The 17,869-nt window shown below is 41.8% G+C and overlaps 1 protein-coding gene across 2 annotated transcripts; it reads left to right on the top strand.

Moving 5' to 3' along the window:
* Positions 1–1,197: 1,197 nt before the first annotated feature.
* Positions 1,198–16,613, top strand: LOC147200681 (multidrug and toxin extrusion protein 1-like). Of its 2 annotated transcripts, XM_086119994.1 has the most exons (15): positions 1,198–1,437; positions 2,972–3,073; positions 6,083–6,151; positions 6,359–6,507; positions 9,262–9,304; positions 9,689–9,733; positions 9,823–9,920; positions 10,409–10,506; positions 12,308–12,489; positions 13,565–13,673; positions 13,915–13,990; positions 15,219–15,288; positions 15,375–15,507; positions 15,591–15,685; positions 15,772–16,613. In XM_086119994.1, the coding sequence occupies exons 1-15, from the start codon at positions 1,285–1,287 to the stop codon at positions 16,009–16,011; spliced, it is 1,662 nt and encodes a 553-aa protein (XP_085976120.1). In that variant the 5' UTR covers positions 1,198–1,284; the 3' UTR covers positions 16,012–16,613. The 2 variants fall into 2 exon arrangements, with proteins under 2 accessions (XP_085976120.1, XP_085976121.1); XM_086119995.1 differs by lacking the exon at positions 2,972–3,073.
* Positions 16,614–17,869: the final 1,256 nt, after the last annotated feature.

Raw genomic sequence — 17,869 nt, 5'->3', positions numbered from 1 at the left:
AAGACATGCTTGTCAGGCTGATTGAACACTCCAAATTGTCCCGAGGTGTGAGTGTGAGCGTGCATGGTTGTTTGTCTCTGTGTGCCCTGCGATTGGCTGGCAACCAATTCAGGGTGCTAGAAAAGTGTGATGTCTCATCACTCATTATCTCCTCCAGATCAACCCTAGGAAAACTCAGGAGTTGGTTGTGGATTTCTGCAGGAAACAGTCCTCACCAGCACCGATGAACATCCAGGGTATGGACATAGAGAGGGTGACCTCCTACAAGTACCTAGGTGTTCTTCTGAACAACAAACCGGACTGGTCTACAAACACGGACACCCTGATTAGGAAAGGACAGAGCCGACTCTTCCTACTCAGGAAACTGAGGTCTTTTGGGGTTCAGGGGTCGCTCTTAAGACTTTCTATAACTCGGTGGTGGCCGGTGGTGGTCTGCTGGTCAGGCAGCATCTCAGCCTGGGACAGAAAGAGACTGGAGCGACTGGTCAGGAAGGCCAGTTCTGTCCTGGGCGGCTCCCTTGACACTCTGGAGGAGGTGGGCAACAGAAAGATGCTAACTAAGCTAAAAGCTATGATGGACAGTCCCTCCCACCCTCTCCAGCCCGCCCTGACAGCACTAGGTAGCTCCTTCAGCCAGAGACTGTTACACCCGCGCTGCAAGAAGGAGAGATACCGACGCTCGTTCCTACCGACTGCTGTCAGGCTGCTGAATAAAAATAACAACAATAATAATAATAATAATTAAATGATGTGAAAAACAATTGTAAATAGCACTGCGATTTATCCATTTTGTATTTATATTGCACTTAATTGAACGGTGTTTGTTTGTTTTTTCGTCTTTCTTCTTTCTACCCACATTCTTGCTGCTGGAGGCTGTAAATTTCCCCAGTGTGGGACAAATAAAGGATATCTTATCTTATCTTATCTTATCTTATCTGCAAAGCAATCTGATGGGACAAACAAACGTACAGATGACTGGAAGCTGGGCAGGTAAGTCACGCAGTGAAATTAAGTTGGAAATCAATGAACACTATTTAATGTAAGCTGTAAATGCAGGTCAGCGCTTCTGATTGGCCAGCAAAGAAGGTTTTGCAGGCCCCAACCGCATGCCAGTGGTTTTATCTTTGCGTAGGAGGGATGGTGCAACCCTCCTTGAGTCCCCTTTTCTTTGTCCCTCCTACCACAGACTCAGTCACGAGAGCAAGTAACTCGCATCACTAGGACATAACTGCATCGAAGATTAGCTTTGAATCATCCTTGATAAGATCTCCAACTCTCACCACCATGGAAATCACTGACAACGAGGTTCAACCTTCCGAGGTTCTGGGGGCCCGCGAAGCCTCTTCTCTCGGCTTGTGGTTGGGACGCATCGGAGGATTCAACCTGACCAGCTACCGCTCTGAGCTGATTCTCCTTTTGAAGTTCGCATTTCCTGTGGTAAGATGACAAGATAAGATAAGAAGATAAGAAAACCTTTATTAGTCTCGCAATGGAGAAATTCCCAATTCACAGCAGCAAAGTTATGAAAGGAAGAAGTAGAACAACAAAATATAGGAGCTGCTGGAAAGGCAGCCACTCACGCGGCGCCATTTTGAAGTCAAAATAACAAAAATAACACAACACAACACATAGGACACAGACAGTCGTGCAATCTTCACCACTTGTCATGTCATGAATGGCATGTCTTCATTTGGCTTTAATTTCGGTGTCGAGATATCTTTATCGATTCACTGGTGAGCAACATGTTCCGTCGTGGTATTCAATAGTCTATGATATTCAAAGTTATCAAGTCAAGTCTGTTCAAAAATCATGAAGAAATCTTTCTGTGTGTGTGTGTGTGTGCGCGCGTGCGTGCATCCAATTGCATCTGTTTTTGTATTAGGAAAAAAATATTTTGTATTCAAATTGTTGTATCTCTTTATTTAAGATAAACGTTTTCCCAAGCCAAACATCAATATACTTAGAATAATGTATTGTAAACAAGTCATGTTCAGAGACTGTTAATAACTTGTTTGTAGAGCCTTGTTGGTATCATTTTGCCTTAGTGCAGGGTCACCAAACTACGGCCCACGGGCCGGATCCGGCCCGCCTCCACATTTGGTCCGGCCCCCCTGAACAATACCAGAGAGTCTTAGAATTTATTTTTCATCTATGTATATTTGTATTTTATCATAAAATTTGGCTTTTGCAATAAAATATTCCTTAGTTATGGACTATTTTCATGATTAACTATTAGCTAGTAACAATTTCATAAACACATACAGTATTACGTGACATTTGTTCCATTCGTGCCGTTATCTGGCAACCCCAGAAAAAAAAATCCTAAACCCGTCCCTCTCAAAGAGAACGTAATCATGGCGAAAAGGTGAGGTAAGAGAAAAAAAAATTATTCAGAATACAGGGAATTTAACCCAAAATGGAGAAACATTTTTTTTTTTCAATGCAAAGAAAATATTGTCTGTCTCATCTGTCGGTGGTGGTATTCAAAGAATACAATCTGCGGAGACACTATGAATCCCGTCACAACAACAAGTACGATTTTTTGCAACGCTAAAAAGAGGAACGTTAGCTCAGCAAAATACATTTGTACGCCAAGCTCAGCTGAACCAGCCATCTGTTCGGGCTAGCTTTTGGTTTGCTCAACTGATAGCAAGCAGCGGTAAGGAGAGTTTGTCAAGAAATGCATGAATGCTGTCGCGGAGGTGGTGTGTCCCGAGAAGAAAGACGTCTTTAATACCGCGAGTGTATCAAAAAAAGTTATTTGATTTTGTGTGGGTTTCTGGGAAACAATACATTTTTACGTCTAGGTACTCTTGCTGTCACACTTTTGCTGATACAAACTGACCCCGGCCTCCCCATCAGAGAAGCGAAAAGTTATGTGGCCCTCACAGGAAAAAGTTTGGGGACCACTGCCTTAGTGGATCTCGTCAAAATTAGCCCATTTTAATTCCGAAAACTTTGCTTTCTGCAGTTCCTTTCCCAGCTGATGAACTTCATGATCGGTATCATCAGTATGGCGTTCTGTGGCCATCTGGGGAAAACTGAATTTTCAGCTGTATCGCTGGCAATTACAGTAAGGACTTTTGTTCCATTGCTATTTCCACAAATGCACCGACACAATTAACTTGCCTGACAATAGTTATTTCCAGCAAAGGTGCAGAAATAACATGATATTGCAATGACGACCCATACCTGTACAATAGGTATGCATGGCCGACTTGGACAAACTCCAAATGTTACACTTGAATGTGAAGTTAAAATTGAAACGATAAAAAATGGGGGAAAAAAAGATTACATTGAGTATAACAGGGCACACATACTGTAAATTCATCATTCCAATGAGTCAGTGCGATGGAGCCAGTATGCATTTTAATTGCCCATGAGTGTTTTAACCTTAAAGTGCCCTGGGTTAATTTGATGCCCAAAAACAATGGGGGAGGGGGGGGGGGGGTTAGCAGGGTAGTTGGTGGACAGGACGCTTACATCGGAATTTCGCTAATTTCACACTTGAACATGTGCAGTACTCAACTGTGACATTTGAAAAATCACACCTTTAGAAATGTTTGCTGGCATTTTCAAACGGTGAACTGGTTTGCTTAAAACTGGCAACATTGGGTAAATTGACCATTAACCATAAAGAAAGAATAATTGTCGTGTCTGCCCCCCTCCCCCAGAGACCAAATGTTAATTGAACAAACAAATGTTGCTATTTGTCCTCCAGTGGTAATTGCATGCAAGTTCGTCAATATCATTGCAGAAAGACGCGCAACTCATGATGAGAGGAAATGTAAGAAAAATAAATTAAAACACAAGCGCTAAAAAGATGTATGTTGGGGGGGGGGGTGAGTGTGTGAAGATAATATGTATACAACAACCTCAGAAAACAACCTCTTCAGCCTTTTGGTGCATCCAAAGGGGAAAAAAGCCTTTGAGATACTGATACTGTATGTGACACTGTTTCTTTCCGAGCATTCCTTTTCGATAACAGTAGCAAAAAGAAATTAGACTTTGCAATGAAGGTGGCAATTCCAAGGTGAAGCTGAGCATTCCTGAACTCCCCGCAAAAGTTACAAAGGTTTCCAGTAAATGTTTAATTTTTTAATTGTTTTTTTTTTTTTTTTAATGTGGAATTTACATTTTGTTCTTTGAGTATAGTGACTGTGTGCCAGGTGCATTTTGTGCAATGATCTAAAATGGAGCTCCCTGTTTGAAGAAAAAAAAAGAACACATTTGACGACAACCTGTTGGGTTCAATACCGTTTGCAAGGTCAAGAACGACTGAGATAATTGAACACACTAATTTGCGTTTTATGTGTGAATGGGCGGGCAAAGAGGGGATACCAATGCGGGGCGTCTCGGTCTAGCTGTAGAAGAACGGGTGCATTGGATGGTGCCTTGTGGCACTAGAGAGGGTGCACTACTTGTGCCAATTGGGTGAAGTCTTGTTGTTGGTTATATCAGTGCAACACTATTAAAATATATTTCTGAAATATATAAGTGATTGAAAGAAAATGCACTATTGCTTGACCGTGTGTGAACCTTTTGATTTGTTGGCTATTCTATTTGTTAAAATGGATAAAAAGTTTAAATATTCATGCTGATCTTTTTGTTAATGTCGAAAAATGAGTTGAGCCTAAATTTGATGGCTTGCCCCTGGGACTAAGTGATCATATTCACGGGCAGATCTATCTAACAGAACCCAGCATGTTGGTTTTAATAATCATTTGTCTAAATATTCTTCAGTCATATTAGGTGTGCCACTAGGATCTGTCCTCTGACCCATTTTTGTTTTTTTATTTACACGCTGCCTTTGGGTAAGATTATTTTCTGAACAGTTTTGCATGCCTCTGCAGCCAAATGACTCCTGTCAAATCCACAATCTAGAGACAGTATGCCACATTAAAAGTTGTATGTGTCAGAATGTTTTCATGTTAATTTCTGCAAAGACAGACTTGCCAGTGATTAAGCCTTCAAATTACAAACACCTGTCACATGACTTAATAATGATGAATGCAGGATTTCTGATAGCACTCATATATCATAAAAACTCTGATTTTTCAGCCTCATATTTGGGAAATCAGTTCAACAACACTTTTTCATCTGCGTAGTACAGCCATCCTCCATCCTGCTTTAGCGTTTAGAAATGCACGGAATGTTCTGAATACTCTTGTGTCTTCGAGACTGGATTATTGTAATGTTCTTTTCTCTGGCCTTCCTAACTATGCCAGGAGAAGTCTTTAGCTTGTTCATAACTCAGCTGAGAGATTCTGACGAGAACAAATAGATACAGTCACATTGTTCAAAAGACAAAACCAACAAATACTGCAAATCCATGTAACTTCGGCTGAATTTTTACAGAAACAAATGCTTGGCTTCCCATAGGCAGGTGCCACTCTTCATGTCATTTTTGCAACAAAGTCTGTTCCCTTTCTTTGTTTTTCTGTCTTCCATCCTCGGGAAGGACTGCTTGTAAAGATAGCAAGAGAGAGACGAGAACAATGTTGATGTGATGAGTTGTCACGAATCATATGATTCAGTGTGTGTGTGTGTGTCCTGACCGCCACTGAACCTTTTGGACGAGGCATGTCCGGGCATGGAGGGCCACTGTCCTGCCCATTTTTCATCTCTCGCGGCTGCAACACGCCTGATTCAAATGATCAGCTCATCAGCCAGCTCTAAAGCAGCATTAGAATGATCCTGATTATTTGAATGAAGGGTGTTGCTCCTGGGAGAGCTGGAAAACAGGCGGGACAGTGGCCCTTGAGGACTGACTTTGGCACCTCTGACTCAGTGAACGCCCGGTGGTTCAATCGAACCTCAGGTTAAGAAGCACTGCTTTAGATTCTTTTTCCATGAGATGCCACGTGGAGGACAGAAAATCACTACGTCACCACATCATAAGCTAGTTTGCTTTCTACAGACATTGGGAGTGAATGAGATCCTCACATCTCTGTGGGGTAAAATTTCCATTGTCAAAATGTCAATAATGTCAAAATGACTGTTGTGAAAAGGAATATCAAGGCAGAATCCCAGCATCATATTCAATCTATGCATTCCATTGACAATGCTTCTTTAATTGCAGGTGCTTAATATGGCTGGTATTGCCATTGGAACTGGCTTGTCACTGACTTGTGATACCCTCATATCTCAGGTAGTGGCCCGATTAAAAGGTTGCACTTTTTTCATTTATTGTTTCCGGTGATTGATATAAAACCTTTTTGACTGTCCCCTAAAGATTTCTGGGGTACACTTAACCGATAGTTGAACAATGAACTCGTGGATCAAGTTTTCTTTCATCTATCAAAACTGTAATTTGGGCGTTTCCTAACACTGCTTATTTGATTCTGCCTTTGTGTAGACATTTGGAAGTGGAAACCTGAAGCGTGTGGGGACGATTCTTCAGAGGGGGGTTCTGGTTCAACTGCTGGCTTGTTTTCCCTGCTGGGCAGTTCTCATAAACACTGAATGGTTTTTACTTGCTGTTAAACAGAGCCCAGAAGTTGCCCAGTAAGTCACTCTATAACCCTCAGACCACCTGCAGCAGACCTGGTAATTTTGTGTTCAGAAGAAGGCTAGAGCTTATATATTTAATAAATATCACAATATCATAAAAAAAAATACACAAAGAAGGCAATCCATTCACCAGGCACGTGAGCGATCAAGATGCCGAACTCAAGAGCATGGTTACTATTGTGATGTGGTGTCTCCTAGACTGGCCACAATAAAAGGCCTAAAAAGAGCAGGTAATATTCCAAACAACACAGCACCACCACCGCAGTGAGCTGGAGCCTATCCCAGCCTACTTTGGGCCAATTATACATACAGTATAGAGAAATAACCAAATTTACACCCATGGGTAATTTGAAACCTCCATTTAACCCAGTGGTTCTCAATTATTTTCTGTCATGTCATCTAGGAAGAGAAAAACATCCCCCCCCCCCCCGCCCCTCCCGTTCCCCCACACGACTATAAATAGGATCATTTGTCTATAAAATTGTAAGAGTACACCTTTGCATAACACTGTATCCTTATTAACGTAAAGAGAATAAAAACGAAAGAAATATGGACCAAATTACAACAAAGAATAGCTTTAGTAACTGGAACAGAAAAGATTTAAAGTGCATCTGAAATTCAAAAATAACATTAAATCCTTAATTTAACTCTAAATATTTTTTTGACTGACCATGTCAAACCATACGATACTGAAAAATAAAATTACATAAAATCAATAACTAATAATGCATTCAAACTAATCACCAACATTATCTCAGGAGCACAATATAAAAAAAACAACTTTAACCAGCAAAACAAAAATATATAAAATGATTTGTGCTTTTTTTTTTAAATCAAAGATGATGACTGGATTAAGTGACGCCTTAATTTATTTGGCTTCATGCTGTCCGCAACCAACATTTTTAGACACAGTAGGCACAACGATCTTTCCTCGTCTGCGCCAAGCGCTACATAGGCCTCGTCATATTTCCTCCCTTAGAATGCTCCCTGCGCAAACTCTGCCAATGAGAGCGCTACTGCCCCCTAACGTAGTGGAGGGGAAACTGCACTTTATTCTCAGACAGTAAAAAAATAAAAAAGCATGTTCCCGAGGTCAAACGAGACCCCCTTGACGGAGCCTCTCATATAGTGGGGCACGCCCCACTATTTGAGAAACACTGATTTAACCCCACATGCAAATTTATGGGCTGTGGGAGGAAACTAGACAACACGTGACAGATCCCAGACAGAGGTCTGATCTGGGAACCCCAAACATCCAGCTGTAAGGCAGAACCACATGTTCAGTCAAGCAATGTCATTTCTGAGAATTTGTGGTGCATCCAGAAGGGTCACAACTGGTGACCGACGTGTTACCACTGCAGAATAGGACCGCCGCATTAGATGTCTGTATCTGCCATTAAAACAATCCCCGCTATGTTGGTTGAGTTCAAAAGTGTCTGATCTGATGTTCGTGGGAATTTAAACATCCCACTGCATTATTGTCAATTACAAGGGATGGGACGTTACCAAAATTTCATGGTACAATATCTGACAAATGTTAAGGCCTCGGTATGCAGTATTGTATTAAAAAAGAAAAAGGCAAATTAAGTGGGAGGAATATGAATTTCATTTAATTGTAGCTTTTTTCCCCCTAATTCAATTATGGTTACGGATATTAATTTGTAAACATACTCATTCGAATTGAAGACAAAATACACAATGCTCAAATGTTCCAATTATATTTTACAACCAGCAGGTATTGTCAAGTGCAAAGAACAGTTCAGAAACATTGAGGGGGTCAGTCAACTCAGCCACCCACCCTTTAGTATTTTTCTTTTGTTTCATTTATTTATTTATTAACAACAACGTTCGATGTGGCTCCACTCCTCTGACCGCAGTATTCTGATTAATAATGTTTTTTGTGTAATATGAAGTAAGCAGCAAAATCCTCCGGTTTTTGTCCATTGCAGGAGGCGGCCATTTTGCCACTTGCTGCCACTAGTGCAGTCCTGACATGCAGCCAAATACAAAAAAAAAGTGCTGTATATCTTTCATACTTACAGACCTCAGTGACATGCCCCATATTGTTTTAATTTCACCAATCACCAGGCTGTGCGTGCTTGTCTGTTGTTTTTGTTTCATCTTTTTTTTTCTTTATTTGGCTGCATTTTGACTTGTGCTGCGCCTGTGTGTGACATGAAAATCACAATCTTGATGCTGATTGGCTGTAGGTGATGAGGGAAGGTCAAAGGCCATGTAGGTCGCCCTTAAATAATGACAGAAACAGTGACGGACCTTCCATCAGACCACCTCTGCAGACAAATAATATTCTAACAGGCATATATTTTTCATACTCTGTGAAAAAAATACTAATAAATATAATATTAATAAACTTCGTGACTGTCTTCATCCACCATTTTCATCTTAATGTGAGCGTGTATCTCCCTGCATGCAACAGTGCCACAAAAACATCCCTTTTTAGAAGGCCAAGGCGCCTGAGCCAAAGTTGACTGCAGAGGGCAGTGTTCTACTTGTCAGACGTCTGGACATTCAATACAATTTTTCTGTCGGTGTTTGATAGCTTTACATCGCATATTAACAGCATTGATGAGAAATTTGAAAGCGAGATACCTTACCGTAGCATTACAACCCTACCCGTTAATTTCATTTAACAATGCATTTGATGCAATGCATGTATTGTAATGTGTACATGATTCCATAGCACAATTTCTCATGGCTATTTTTTTGTTTTGTTTTTGTGCTTCATAGTCTAGCACAACTTTATGTGACGGTCTTCATGCCTGCTCTACCGGTGAGTTCACATGTGTCTCATTGTCCATGAGTTATTCGTATAATCAATATGTTCACATCATGGTGTCAAACTCAAGGCCCGGAGCCCAGATCCGGACCGCCAGATCATTTTATGTGGCCGCAATTTCAAATTGTCTTCACTTTTAAAAGTATTTAGATATTGCAAGCATTTTTGTTCCTAATCCCTCTTTAAAAATAAATGGAATAATATTTGAACAAAAATGGCCTCTGATAACAAAACTATAATTAGTCATCAATTCGCTCTGTTTATGAAATATTTCGGGTTTACGGGTTAAAACGGCCCCCCGAAGGAAACCCTAACAAAGGAACGAAGGAAACCCTAATAAATTTTACATCTATTGTCTGAATCTATTTCCCCCTTCAGGTGGCATTTATGAACCAGCTGCTGGGAAGATATCTTCAGAACCAGGTGCCCTGTAGCAAACATCACTGATATTAAAGTTAATAGCATACATATAAATACGCTGATTAATAAGAGTGTGTTTTTTTCTTCCCCAGGGAATTATTTGGCCTCAGGTCATAACCGGTGCAATTGCAAACATCTTCAATGCAGTTTTCAATTATGTCTTCCTCCATCTTCTGGATTTGGGAGTTGTGTAAGTTTCCAATTTGAATTGAATTTCTTCTTTTATTTTGAAAAACAAAGACCCTGTTTGTTTTGCCAGCACAGTGAAGATGAACTTGCTATTAGTCTGTTAAAATTCAATTCATTCTCTTAAAATGCAAATGTGTTTTCTGATTCTTTCGGCAATCGTAATATTTCCCACAATGCAATGTACTCTTTACTTGCCTAATTTGATTTTGAAGTCATTTTGGTAGTGTTGCTGTCGGTGATGGATCCCAGGATTAAACTGATCTGCCCCCTTCACTTCCTAAAAATGTGTGATGACTGCACTTTGTGCAGACTTCACGCCCTTTCTTTCCATAGCTATCTGGATACTGCTGTATTATTAAAAAAAAACAGTCAACATTTGTAGTTTCTGACCGCCTGTCGGGAGGAGAAAATTTTACATCAAACAAATGACTCTCTCGTTTTTTTATTGATTTATTTTTGCTGTTTAACACATTCTTTGCTTTGTTCAAGTGGGTCTGCTGCAGCGAATGCAATCTCGCAGTGTGTTTTTACCATCATCTTATTTTCCTATATTTTCTGGAAGGGGTTGCACAAAGTCGCGCGGGGAGGTCAGTTGCATTCTCACTAAACTTAAAATGTGTTGATGAATGGATAAGTGTTTCTTTTTAAGTCATGTTCCATTCTCGTTGCAATATTCATTCACATTCTTAGTTATTGCTGCAGTTGTTCATTGTGAAAGTCCACTTTGTGATTATTTTAACCACTTTCTAAATTGATTAGGATCAGTAATTACAGGTATATTTATTATTTATTATATTTATTCAACAAATATATTGCTAATGCTTTATTTTATATTGCACTTATAATGAACTGTGTACAGTTCTTTTCTGAAACAATTATTTTGTGCAATGAAACACTTTATCACCACCCCCCACCCCCAACCTTGCTGCTGTAGACTGCAAATTTCCCCAGTGTGGGACGAATAAAGATCATCTTATCTTATCTTATCTTATCTTATCTCATCTTATCTTATCTTATATATAGGGCTGAGCAACTTAAACGGTGGGGATGGCCACCATTTTTTTTTATCAGCGCCACTGGGACGCATATAGAACCACACACTTCTTATAAGATAAGATAAGATATCCTTTATTTGTCCCGCAATGGGGAAATTGCAATCAGAATTCAGAAAGGAAAAACGCTGGGTAGGGAGAGGGAAAAAAAAACACGCTCGAACTATCCTCTTCCGAGGATAATTTAAGTCCGGGATAAAAAAAAAGACCCTAGCACAGAAATAAGCATATGACAGTTACAACAAGTCACAAGACATAACATGTACTAAGGGGGAGGATGAATGGGAAGGGGGCGGGGGGTTTGAGAGGGGTAACCGTGACGCGGCCGAAAAATGACCAGCTGCACGGATTCACACGAGCGCTCTGCATGTCGAACCACGTCACGGGGGAAAAGAATCGGAGCGATGAAGACGGTGATAACAAGGATGTGTATGCGCGTGTAGTTGTCCAGTTATGTATGTGTATGCGTGTGCAGGTCATAGCTGCATCGTCGAGGTCTGCTCATCGTGAAGACAGTCCTGGCTTATCAGTCCATGGCCGAGAAGGAGGGAGCGGTGGGGGGCCCTAGACTCCGTGCGTATTTCCATCCAGGGGAAAGGCCAGATAGCGTTGTTTGTTTTGGAGAGACGGCCGATGTGGGCGAAATTCATGCTGGCCGAAAATCACGAAAATTTGTGCACTGGGAATATCGTTCTTGGGGAGAATTGTCCATCCACCAATCCATTTTTTACTGCAGACAATTTAGCTCATAGGATCACTTGGACACACAAACCCTTCCACCACAATAAGGTGACGGCTCATGGAGTGGAGGGGGAATTGTGAACTACAAAAAAACCCAAAACAAAACACTGATAAACCCCCAAAATACAAAAAACAGGGATTGGAGGCCCCCAAAAAAGAAAACACACACACACACACACACACACAAAGATTGGAAAAAAATCTGAGATGAGGTGAATTTGCGGGTGCGGAAGCATGAGTATGCGGTGCCCACTGTCGGAGAGTAAACATGTTTATGTAAACATGTTTATAATTTAAGATAACAAAAGATAAGAAAACCTTTATTAGTCTCGCAATGGAGAAATTCCTAATTCACAGCAGCAAAGTTATTTTTATATGTGATAATAATCCCCGATAAAATACAACATGGTGTATTAGAGGTGATGACTTGGCCTTGATTTATACTGCACATTATTTGACAGACTTAATAATGTTTACCAAAGATTCTTTTTGTAGACCTATTCAGTGACTATTATTGTCTATGCGTATTCATTTGTAGACATGCTCAACTTCAACAGTGTTTACTACACGCATGTTTTTAATTTTTGACACACAGGCTGGTCACGTGACTGTCTACAAGAGTGGGGACCCTTTTTCAAGCTGGCCATTCCAAGCATGCTCATGTTTTGTATGGAGGAGTGGACTTTTGAAGTAGGAGGATGCCTTACTGGCATCATTAGTGAAGTTGAGCTGGGAGCCCAATCTGTGATGTATCAGCTGACCATTGTGGTTTTCACGGTAACGCAAACAGAAATTATGTATCTCATGGGTGGCCAACTCGATGAGCATCAGAAGTCTGACATTGTTACACAAACCTTAACGTCATCGTCTTTGTAACAATTGGATGTTTGAAAGATTTTGCGCATGTACCAAATGAGTTTGCTGATTTGTGTATTTATTACAAAGTACAATTGTGAGTTATTTCTCGTTTTCTTACTCCTGACAACATTTGTCAACATTTCACTACTAACGTGAGTGAGAGAGAGAGTGAAATGATGCTTTGAACTAAACAGAGACTCAATATCCTTCAACAAAACATGCTATTCTATCATACTTGGGTTTCCAGCCACCAGCAAACCCCAGCACTAGACCCCACCCTGTCGGCAATTATCTTCCAAAGTGGAATACGCACCTTATTTGAGCCACTGAGAACTAAGCCAAGAGAACAGAACAGGCTCACTTAGTTTACATTGCGTCAAATGCAGAAAAGAAGCGAGAACATGCACGGAAAGCACTTTTGTGGATTCATCAGCGCGACGCTCTGCCAACTCCTTTTTCCAAGATGGCTGCACCCATGAAACCAAGCTTTGCAAAAATAAACAAATAAATAAATAAAAAGAAAGAGGGTGGCCCGGTGGTCGAGTGCTTAGCGCGTCAACCTCACAGTGCAGAGGGTCAATTCCAGCTCCGGCCTCCCTGTGTGGAGGTTGCATGTTCTCCCCGGGCTAGTGTGGATTTTCTCCGGGTACTCCGGTTTCCTCCCACATTCCAAAAACATGCGTGGCAGGCTGATTGAACACTCCAAATTGTCCGTAGGTGTGAGTGTGAAAGCAGATGGTTGTGCCCTGCGATTGGCTGGCAACCGGTTCAGGGTATCCCCCGCCTACTGCCCAAAGACAGCTGGGATAGGCTCCGGCACGCCAAGCGGATCAGAAAATGGATGGATAGATAAAAAGAAAAACAAATTGACTGACTGACAGATGACAAACCACATTGGGTCAGCCAATCTCATCTTATGAGCGTTGTGTTGGCCAACCTGATCTACGGAATTATAAATGGCTCAAAAGTGTTTGTCTCCATTTTACCTTTTCAGTTCCCCTTTGGAATGGCTGCTGCAGCGACTGTTCGAGTCGGCAATGCTCTTGGGGCAGGAAACAGTGAGCAAGCCAAGCTGTCTTGCAAAGTTTCGATCATCTGTACATGTAAGGGACTTGACTATCTTTGGGTAACTGTGGCGAATAGAAATTGGCAGCTGTAAAGTTAGTGGTGGTGGTGGTAGTCGGGAGGACAAAAGCATGCCAGAAATGTGTTAGCATGTTGAAGTTGTTTTGCATGGTTGGGAGGCGGTGGGGAGTGCGGGGGAGAGATGCACAATCTTTCATGTCACATGATGGGTTACCTTTCTATGCAGTTTACATTTGCTGTGTCTGTTTCCCTTTGCAGCTGTCGTGGCCACTTGTATTGGAGTTAGCCTCACACTGTCCAGGAATGTTATTGGCTACATTTTCACCACAGACCCGTGAGTTACCACACCTTTAGTTGATATTGCAATGCCCCTTGTCTGCGGTTACTGATGCTTTTCAATCACTTAATTGATTGCACATTCATTCGACAGCTGCTCTCAGCCACAACTCATTTCACACACTGACTGCCTCACTTTCACCATCCTAAAAGCCATCCTGTCTATCTTGGCTTTTTGTCAGCAATATTCCTTTTTCCATCCATCCATTTTCCGAACCGCTTGATCCTCACTAGGGTCGCGGGGGGTGCTGGAGCCTATCCCAGCCACCTCCGGGCAGTAGGCGGGGGACACCCTGAATCAGTTGCCAGCCAATCGCAGGGCACACAGAGACGAACAACCATCCACGCCCACACTTACACCTAGGGACAATTTAGAGCGTCCAATCAGCCTGACATGCATGTTTTTGGAATGTGGGAGGAAACCGGAGCACCCGGAGAAAACCCACGCAGGCCCGGGGAGAACATGCAAACTCCACACAGGGAGGCCGGAGCTGGAATCGAACCCGGTACCTCTGCACTGTGAAGCCGACGTGCTAACCACTGGACTACCGGGCCGCCTATTCCTTTTTTACTTTGCTCTAACATCTGTAGACACCACGGCCACACCCATACCCAAGCAACAAACAAAGAGCAACAAGGGAGAGCTGAATTGGTTCACTACAATTATTCATAAAGGGCGCTACAATGCATGATGGGGAGTGTGTGGCTTCACCATCGCTACAATGTATATGGAACATATATGTAATGTGTGCGACAAGGTAGTCGACCGGTCAGCACGTCCACCTACAGTGCAGAGGTGCAGGATTCCTGTGTGGGGTTTCAATGATCTCCCGGTGGGTTTTCTCCGGGTACTACGGTTTCCTGCTACATTCCAAAAACAAGCATGACAGGTGAATGGACCACTCTAAATTGTCCTTAGGTGTGAGTGTGAGCATGGATTGGCTGGCAACCGGTTCAGGGTGTCCCCCGCCTACTGCCCGAAGGCATCTGGGATAGGCTTTAAGCACGACACGCCCGCGACCCTCGTGAAGATTAGTGGATGAGAAAATGGACGAATGGACATGTATACGTTTGTCTGTGCAATCATCCATCCACTTCTTGGAAGAACAAACAAGCTCTCAATGTTCCGCACAGGATCCATTGATGAATTAAACTGAAAATTAACATTGTGTTGTATCAGTTTTTCTTTTTTGTTTTTTTTCCCTGACTTTATCTTTTCTCTTCAGAGACATTGTGAACAGGACTGCTGATGTCATGGTTGTTTTTGTCTTGATGCATCTTGCTGATGCTATCGCGGTGAGACAAATAATCACATCAGACATTTTAATGATAAAATGATCAATGTTCACATCAACCCTGCAATGATCACCCGTTGACCACAGGTTGTGAGTGGAGGTGTCCTTCGAGGAGTTGGAAAACAAAAGGTCGGTGCTCTATCGAACCTGATTGGACACTACTTCATTGGCTTTCCCATCGGTGTGTCTTTATTGTTTAAAACACCATTGGGCGTCGTAGGTAAGAAAAAAACATTCTCGTGGACTCATATGTTCTGCAATCATCACGATGAGACACGTTGGCTTCTGTTGTTTCTTGAACAGGACTTTGGATTGGTCTTACCATCTGTGTGGCAGTGCAGGCTATTTTATTTGTCGCGTATTTGTACAATCTTGATTGGAGAAAGGCTACTGAAGAGGTGTGTCACTCAGTTTGCCGAAAACACAAATATGACATGCAATTCAAGTGATTTCCATTGTGACATATTTGACCGTCTCTGATCAGGCTCAACATAGAGCAGGGGTCCGGGTACCTGTTGAAGACATGGTGGTGGCGGCGGTGATGCAAGACCGCGAGCCAGGCCAACCCATTTCTGAGCAGCATGAAACCGCAACCACTGTCGTGGGCAATGTTCTCTCAGCAACACAGCTGTTTTTGCGGCGTGGCTTGGTTTTACTTGTCATGGTCGTCATATGTGTGGCTGGAATCATTGCCAATCACTTCCTTGTTAAACTACTGAAGTAAGTCTTGTGTTGGTTTGTAAATGACAATTATCAGGTGAACACTGGATGACCGGAGAATGGTTAAAGAGCTAAATTCCAAATTACGGTACGGAGTACTTCGAATGATCATGATCACACTCCATATCATCAATCACTGGACCAAAGTAGTTATAGTATGTCCATAACAATGTCTGTGAATTATATTGTGTTCATTTTGTATCAATAATCTCATGCACCTTTTTTCTTTTTCTAATGATTCACGATTGAGACGAAGAGTGACCGAAAAGCCACGTGGTTCCCGAGACAAGAAGGTGAGGGTGGTTAGCAGTATCCCTGCAACCAGCAACTCTGGGAGCTAATTTTTGCATTCTCAAATGAGCACCAATGGCATTTGATATTTTTTTAAATAGACTCCATGATATGCAAAAAAACATACAACAGGTTTCTGAAGTGGGCTACACACGATGATTTTTAAAATCATTCATTTTTAAATTGTGAGAGACCCCCACGGATGATGAATAAAACAAAATCCTTACGTGCCTTCTTACTGCTCTTAGAGCAGGGGTCTCAAACTCAGTTCCCGGAGGGCCGCTGTCCCGCATGTCTTCCAAGTCTCCCTGTTGCAACACCCCTGATTCAAATGAACAGATTCAATGTCAGGCTTCCGCAGAGCTTGCTGATGATCTGATCATTTGAATCAGCTGTGTTGCAATAGGGAGACTTGGAAAACATGCAGGACAGCGGCCCTCCAGGAAATGAGTTTGAGACCCCTGTCTTAGAGTGTGTGCTGTATTTAAGAGAATAAACACAGCACAATGCACACACGCAATAACATTGGCTGCAGCACCTGTGAAAGGCACCAAAGTGCCACAGTGCTTCAAGGCCACCAGAAAGTACCAAAGAAGCAGGGAAAAAAATAGAAGAATTGGAAGAGGCTAGCTCAACTGTTAGCTTATCTGGTCTTCTCCATTGTGGTGAATGACTTGTGAGATACGTTATGCAAACACTGAATGCAGCCAGTTGCGCCTCTATTTGTGCTTCGGGCTGTTTCGTAATTGGCTATTTTTCCGTTTCCAATCACAAATAGAGAATTCAGCCCGTTTTGGAGTTCGAGAAGAAATTACACGTGCAAATATTTCACAGGGGTTTTTTTTTGTTGTAAATATTGAACAGGTTTAACATTGATGATTGTTGGAACTAACCCATTTTTAGGCACCCCACACCATAGTTTAGTCACTCAGATTTCCCCAGTGTGGGACAAATAAAGGATATCTTAATCTTAAAGGATATCTTAATCTTTCGTTGACAACCAAAAATCTGGCCATTTTGTTGTTTTTGAGGGAAGTTGCAAATGAGGGAAGATGCTCAACAATGACCTGATAGGCTGTTTTTGGAGCTTTTTCTTTCTTTTTTAATTGATTGTACATATTCGTTTAGAACACTGTGTTTTGAGTTATTTTGCAAGAAAATATTTTGTCATAGTTTTGTTCAGTAACACCCAGATTATTATGAGAGCTAATTGTAATTGTTGAAGATTGAAAAATGCATTGACTGTAAATCACACTGCCTGCTGTATGCACAAAACAACACGAGCCTACAGTACAAACCAATCCAAACAAAAACTTTTTTTGAAATAAAATTGTGATGCTCATATATATTCGTAATACTTAATTCTAATACCCGCTCCCGGTTCTTGACAGTTTTACTTGGTGTGTGACAAGGGGGTGGCAGTAGGTTCAGTTGGGAGGGCAGAGGTTTTCAGTTATAAGTTAACTCCACCTATGCATACTCAATGTTTCCTCTAAGGCAGACATGTCCAGCTCCAGGCCTGGAGGGCCACTGTCCTGCCTGCTTTCCAGCTCTCCCGCCTGCAACACACC

The sequence above is a fragment of the Hippocampus guttulatus genome, chromosome 9, assembly GCF_054856545.1.
Source record: "Hippocampus guttulatus isolate MCC_2025c chromosome 9, RoL_Hgut_1.0, whole genome shotgun sequence".
In the NCBI taxonomy this organism is placed as follows: Eukaryota; Metazoa; Chordata; class Actinopteri; order Syngnathiformes; family Syngnathidae; genus Hippocampus; species Hippocampus guttulatus.
This window is presented reverse-complemented; position numbering and strand designations above follow the sequence as displayed.

What these genes read in the sequence shown, in the direction of transcription:
- LOC147200681 (XM_086119994.1), top strand. Translation starts at nt 1,285, where the DNA reads ATGGAAATCACTGACAACGAGGTTCAACCTTCCGAGGTTCTGGGGGCC. An exon ending in CAGAGCCCAGAAGTTGCCCA is followed by an intron (nt 6,508 to 9,261) that starts GTAAGTCACTCT and finishes TGTGCTTCATAG; the next exon opens with TCTAGCACAACTTTATGTGA. An exon ending in GAAGATATCTTCAGAACCAG is followed by an intron (nt 9,734 to 9,822) that starts GTGCCCTGTAGC and finishes TTTCTTCCCCAG; the next exon opens with GGAATTATTTGGCCTCAGGT.